The 6,752-nt window shown below is 44.8% G+C and overlaps 2 protein-coding genes across 2 annotated transcripts; one reads left to right on the top strand and one right to left on the bottom strand.

The window, feature by feature from the left end:
• The first annotated feature begins 250 nt into the window (after positions 1-250).
• LOC116196837 (pentatricopeptide repeat-containing protein At3g06430, chloroplastic) lies at positions 251-3,117 on the top strand. Its single transcript, XM_031526750.1, has 2 exons — positions 251-748; positions 1,543-3,117. The coding sequence occupies exons 1-2, from the start codon at positions 383-385 to the stop codon at positions 2,680-2,682; spliced, it is 1,506 nt and encodes a 501-aa protein (XP_031382610.1). The 5' UTR covers positions 251-382; the 3' UTR covers positions 2,683-3,117.
• A 402-nt stretch (positions 3,118-3,519) lies between these two features.
• LOC116196844 (S-adenosylmethionine synthase 5-like) lies at positions 3,520-5,801 on the bottom strand. The gene is made up of 2 exons (XM_031526759.1): positions 5,644-5,801; positions 3,520-4,910 (listed from the first exon to the last, which is right to left on the bottom strand). The coding sequence occupies exon 2, from the start codon at positions 4,898-4,900 to the stop codon at positions 3,719-3,721; it is 1,182 nt and encodes a 393-aa protein (XP_031382619.1). The 5' UTR covers positions 4,901-4,910; positions 5,644-5,801; the 3' UTR covers positions 3,520-3,718.
• Between the last annotated feature and the right edge of the window lie 951 nt (positions 5,802-6,752).

The following is a 6,752-nucleotide window of genomic DNA, read 5'->3' as shown; positions in this document are numbered from 1 at the left end:
CAAAATTAACAAGTCAAATCCTATCGTTATCGCCTTAAATTCGAACATATCTCCCCAACAATACAAAAGGCTTTGGTGATCTCTACCCTCTTGATCATCTTAAAGGCGTATACTTCAATGGATAACTCCTACAAAGATCTAATTATATATATATATATATATATATATTTTTGGGGCAAATTCATAATATCTATCTAATTATATTACGATAATTTCAAAAATATCTAAACGAGTTATACTACGATGTGAGAAAGATATCGGCAGGGGTAAAACCGTCAATAAGACAAGACTCGAAGGGCAGAACTGCCATATCGCGACACCACTTCCAGAGCAGAGCTGCCGAGGGACTCGGCTCACTATCATTTCACTACAGAAACCTCCGATGGCGTCGTCGGCTTGCCTCTCCTTCTCCTCACCTCTCCACCCCTCTCCGCTCAACCACCACCCCAACAGTGCATCCGCCGTCTTCACCCCCACGAGGCCACCAATCCTCTGCGCATTCGCGGCGCCTGTGAGGAAGAAGGTTGCGGCCCCGCCATCTCCGACGGGCCCCAAGAGGAGGCACTGGAAGGAGGGGGAGTTCCCAGGAATCTCAGAGACATCAGTCCCCGGGACCAGCAGGAAGGCGCCGCTGAAGAATGTGAAGAAGAAGCTCGACCGCAAAAGCAGTGCCAAGGCCTGGGTTAATACCGTCACTGAAGCCTTAGCTGACCGCATCAGCAAGAAGCAGTGGCAGGAGGCTCTTGAGGTTAGCGAAAACCCTTATCTCTTCCTCGTACTTTCTGGTGAATAGCCAGTGAATCTCTGACTTAAGAGGGTAAATTTTCGGTTTTTGGGGGTTTTTGTTTGGTCGGTCTGTTTGAATTCTTGAGCAATAGCTTGCCTTCCTCTTGAAAAAGGTACTTAATTTCGGGTTTTGATTAACTGTTTATTTCGATTTGGATGAACAGTGTGAGGATTTCTGTGTAAAGATAGTAAATTTCAAGTTCGGCTCAGTTGGGCTGTTCGGAGTCTGGAGTTTTGTAGCTTGTTGGTTTCCGAGCGAAGGCCTGGGTGCAGAAACATTGAGATGAAATTGATTGATACCATTCTATCTGTTGTGTTTGTAGCAGTCAAGAAATGTACTGGATGTTGGGATGTAGGACTGCTCCTATAGGGGTGCAAATTGAAACATCATTGCTGTGTTTTTTGTTATCGATCTTTTGTTGCTCGGGTTGATCAACAAAGGTTTGTTTCTTGTTTTGCAATATCTTGCTTGCAGATTGGTTTTGTGCTTCTTTGTTTTGTTGAGTATGTTTTTGGTCTTTCTAGAACTTCTAATGTACTATTCAGCATATACTTCCTGGTGAGATAGCGGAGCTCAAGTTACAATGCAGTGGCAGCTTAACATATCTTGCCGACTTATCTCATGCTTTGTTATATTGGTCCTGGGGCCCTTTAATTCACCTTTGCTCCATGTTTCTTAATGACTAGCTTATTTTGGTGGTGAGAGTCATAGGTGTTATCTGGATCTAATGGCGGGTCAACTTCTTGATCTTTTAGGTATTTGAGATGCTTAGAGAGCAGCCCTTTTATTACCCAAAAGAAGGCACCTACATGAAACTCCTTGTCCTGCTCGGGAAATCCAGGCAACCTGCCCGGGCCCGTCAGCTCTTTGATACAATGCTTGAAGAAGGATGCGGGCCCACTCCTGAACTTTACACAGCCCTACTCGCAGCCTATTGCAGAAACAATCTCATTGATGAAGCCTTCTCTATCCTCAACGAAATGAAAGCCCTCCCTAATTCCCAACCAGATGTCTTCACCTACAGCACCCTGATCAAGGTCTGTGTCGATTCTTCACGCTTCGATTTGGTTGAGTCACTATATGAGGAAATGGCTGAGAGGTTGATCGTTCCAAACACTGTAACCCAAAACATAGTCCTGAGCGGCTACGGGAAGGCTGGGAAATATGACCAGATGGAGAGAGTTCTCTCGGGAATGCTCGGGAGCAAGGAGAGCAAACCCGATGTGTGGACCATGAACGTAATCCTTAGTGTATTCGGGAACAAGGGCCAGATCGAGGCCATGGAGAGGTGGTACGAGAAGTTCCGGAACTTCGGTATTGAGCCCGAGACCCGAACTTTCAACATTCTCATTGGGGCATACGGGAAGAAGAGGATGTATGATAAGATGTCCTCTGTGATGGAATACATGAGAAAGCTTCAGTTTCCATGGACAACCTCCACGTACAATAACGTGATTGAGGTATTTGCTGATGTTGGAGATGCCCAAAATATGGAGTACACATTTGATCAGATGCGGGCTGAGGGAATGAGAGCTGATACCAAGACTTTCTGCTGCCTTATTAACGGTTTTGCCAATGCGGGTTTGTTCCACAAGGTTGTCAGTATGGTTCAGTTGGCTCGAAAGTTTGAGATTCCTGAGAATACTTCATTCTTTAATTCGGTTATCAGTGCTTGTGCAAAGGCAGAGGATTTGATAGAGATGGAACGGGTTTTCAAGAGGATGAAGGAGAAGGAAACTGCACCGAATTTTACGACTTATTCTATGATGATCGAAGCTTATCGGAAAGAAGGCATGAATGATAAGGTCTATGATTTGGAGCAGGAGATGAAGGAATTGGTGATTGTTAATGTTGATGATGGATCTTTTCCAAGTCTTCCTTCACCACTCGATTAAAAACCGTGTCTTCTAAATCAGTTCTTACACCATATTTACTGCTCAATTACGGGGAGCCCACAGAGTTTGTAGTTTTGACAAATGAATCTGGAAGATGAGAGGCTAGTCGGGCAAACAACGGGCAAATGAGCTCGTCTGCAGCTTGCATTTGCATTCCTTTGCAGTTGCATTTGCTGTATTCCTCCTGCTGTGATGTGTGTCGATGCAGTAATTGTGTTGTCTACAGCTTAGGCACTCTTGAGGGATAGTTTTCACCAACAATCAGCAGAGAATCTACTTTCCAACGGGGACATCTCTCGCAATTGCATTGTACAGAACTTGTGTATCTGGAGAAATATTTGTATGTACAGAACCGATATGTTGACAGAGGATGTTAGTTGTTACAGTGTGAGAATGCAAGCAACTGTTTAATTATATACTCTTTTCTTTTCCACCTTTCTCGGTCTGCTTGTAGCGCTTCTGTTTCCGAGTACTGGCTGTTATTTATCTGTCCCGAACACAATGAGTCAATAAATAAGTATTAGTGATAACCTCTCATGAACTAGCAACGTAGAAGCGATTATTTTTCATGTAATTAATCCTAATTGAAACAATAACAATGATGACCTTCGGGTTAACCATGAATTTGGCTGAACTTGGGGACAGAAGCCCTTTCTCAGGCACACTTTCCATTCCCAATGATCGTGAAGAAGACAGACGACTGTGAACAATAAGAAAGAATATGTCGTCCACAACAGTCTTGTCCGTTCTCTGAACTACCAAGCGTTTGCCAGTTGACTACACCCAACTCCCAAGCAAGATAAGAAGGCTCTACTTGATGTAAAAAGCTGGTAAGCATATCGTGGAAATGTAACGCACGTATATTTAATTTCCGATTGGCATTTCACCAAGAATTGCAGCGACGATCTTTCAAGAGACCCATTTGAAATGTAAAAGACCAAAAAAAAAAAAAAAAAAGGAGAGAGAGAGAGAAAAACGATAGGATAGCCCAGTGGGCAACAGTCAGCTAGTTTTTCGAGCTTCAACGCCATAGACCTCAAGCCTGTGGCTTCTCCCACTTCAGGGGCTTCACAACCTCCCAGGTGAAGTCGGGGTCATCCCTCCCAAAGTGCCCGTACGCAGCGGTCTTCAGGAACCGACCGTTGCCTCCCCTCTTTAGGTCCAGGTTGATGGAAATCATCCCAGGCCTAAAGTCGAAGTTCTCCTTCACAATCTTGAGGATCTCCTTGTCAGGAATCTTTCCGGTCCCATAGCTGTCCACGAAGACAGAGAGTGGTTCGGGAACCCCAATGGCATAGGAGACCTGGACGAGGCTTCTCCTTGCGAGCCCATTGGCCACAATGCTCTTGGCAGCTTGTCTCACAATGTAGGCACCGCTGCGATCCACCTTGGTTGGGTCCTTCCCAGAGAAGGCACCGCCTCCGTGGGCCCCCCAGCCTCCATATGTGTCGATGATAATCTTCCGACCGGTGAGTCCAGCATCACCATGAGGTCCACCGATCACGAAGCGGCCCGATGGGTTGAGGTGGAAGATGGTCTTCTCATCAAGGTAATTTTCAGGGATGACGGGCTTGATCACGTGCTCCTTTAGGTCAGCAGCGATCTCATCATTGGTCACAGTCTCATCATGCTGGGTTGAGATAAGCACGGTGTGCACGCGGATTGGGACCATTGAACCATTCTCGTTGCGGTACTCCACAGTCACTTGGGTCTTCCCGTCGGGCCTGAGCCACGGGCAGGTTCCATTTTTCCTCACCTCAGTAAGGCGAGCCCCAAGCTTTGTTGCAAGGACGTGGCTCAATGGCATGAACTCAGGGGTCTCATCGGTGGCATACCCAAACATATGACCCTGATCTCCGGCACCAATATCCTCAGGCCGCTTGGTGAGGTGACCGTGGACACCCTGGGCAATATCAGGGCTCTGCTGCTCGATGTTCACAAGGACCTTGCAGTTATCAGCGTCGAGGCCAACATCATCAGACACGAACCCGATCGAGCGGCAAGTGTCGCGTACAATCTTCTCGTAGTCAACATTCGCCTTCGTGGTGATCTCCCCGAAGACCATGACCATGTTGGTCTTGGTGCAGGTCTCACATGCAACCTTGCTGTCGGGGTCCTGGGCAAGGCAGGCATCGAGCACCGCATCAGAAACCTGGTCGCATAGCTTGTCAGGGTGCCCCTCATTCACTGACTCAGAGGTGAATAGGAAGGTCTCCATCTCCTTCAAGCTGTTTACAAGCAGCACCATCACATGCAGAATCAGTAAGGTGAATAGTCGATGAACCAAATTGATAAAAGCTAGACATTTCCAGCAGAATTATGACAACAAATGGAGCATAGAAACATCTTCGAAATTCGTCATTCTCCACAATCCTAAGAGTTGCTGTGGATTGAATCATTTATCAATATCAAATCTTTAATAGAAACATCTGTTGGCAATCACCTCGGAGGGACTGTTCGTCACATTTGGATCACGGCAACAGAGTTCACATATGCAAGAGAAATCGAAGCTAAATTTAACCACAAAATAGGGAATCAACTGGCTGATCTCTTCCATGGAGCTCCAAAAGACCAAATTCGATCAAATGTAAGCATCAAAATCAATTACTTCACCATGGAAGGGCAGCAATACAACTATAATACAGATCCTAAGAGAATCTAAACTCAAACCACCTCAAACTCCCCGAAAAGCAAAGAACATCAACTTTGCGCTCGGAAAATACCGAATTCAATCAAATGTGGGCACCAAAATCATCAATTCCTTCACAAATAGAGCAAAGCCCACAGAAACATGATACAGATTCTCTGCAGAATAGAACAGAGTGCAATATCTCAAGACCCACATCTAAAAAACACAATGCGACCAGATCCCCACACGCGACCAACAAAGAGGGAAGTCAAATACACGCTGACCCATCAACAGAAACAACCGAAGAACGGAGATTTCCGCATTGTAAGTACCTCTGAGGAAAGAAAACTGCTGAAAGTTTGGTACTTTGAAGGAGATGGACCGGCACGGAGGATGCAGAGAAAACGGGTGTGAGATTTGATGCGTCTCGGGAGCGGATTTATAGGGAGGACTCGGATGGCCCCTGGAATCGGGAATCCGGTCAGATTCATTCAGCCTCTGCGGGTCGGGAGCTGGAGTTCGATCCGACGGCTGAGAGGCGTTTCCGTGGTTTGATCTCAGCCGTTGACTGTCGGTAGGTGACTGACATTGACTTGCCAAGGTTGAAAGATGGAATGGGCAACGACCCCCACCAACCCCATCCCTTGGGCCCATGGCTTTGCATTAGTTTTTTTCTTTTCTTTTCCTTTTCTGGTTAACAAAAGAATATCTAAATTCATGTTTCTTTACTACTTTTTTTTTTCTTTTAACCTACAAATACACAAACTATCAATTTGATATCAATATTAAAATATCGTCAATGTTGGACAATAGGCCACCACCTCTCCAATCGAGATCGCTGTTGCTGACCCCAATGGAAGGTGGCTGCCAATGAGGCTCACACTGCGGACCCCTCTGTTACTTCATTTCTCGAATTTACTTTTTTTTTTTCAAATTCGAGCGGTGAGGCCTCACTGGAGGTCACCATAGCCTCTTAAGGGAGTGGTCGCCGGCTACCCCAAAATGGGGATTTGTGGCCAGTAATTCCCGTTTAAATTAACAGAAATGTTGATACGTGATAACATTGATATCAAACTGATGGTTTGTATCTTTTAAGTCAAGAAAAAATATATTCGTATTAAAATTAGTAAACATATGGAAAGTTTGAATTTTTAGATAATTAAACCTAGCTATATTTTTTTTTCCTTTTTAGAAGTAAAATCCACAATCACTTTGGTTAAAGAAGGTGTGATGTACTAAAACATTGTCTTATCTTTGAAATGAAAATATTCGAATTAATGAATGCAATTTTTTATGTCTCTTTATTTTCCTCTTTTGTAGCTTTAATAAACCATTGTGACTCTATGAGAACCGAGAAGTCTATCATCAGGACACTTGTAATATATTTTTCCAGTTGACCCAGTGTCAGTTGCACCAGATCAATTCAAGATAACTCAAAGTA

This window comes from Punica granatum, chromosome 1 (assembly GCF_007655135.1).
Source record: "Punica granatum isolate Tunisia-2019 chromosome 1, ASM765513v2, whole genome shotgun sequence".
Lineage (NCBI taxonomy): Eukaryota > Viridiplantae > Streptophyta > Magnoliopsida > Myrtales > Lythraceae > Punica > Punica granatum.
Note: the sequence above shows the minus strand (reverse complement) of the source record. Positions and strands in the feature narration are given on the sequence as shown.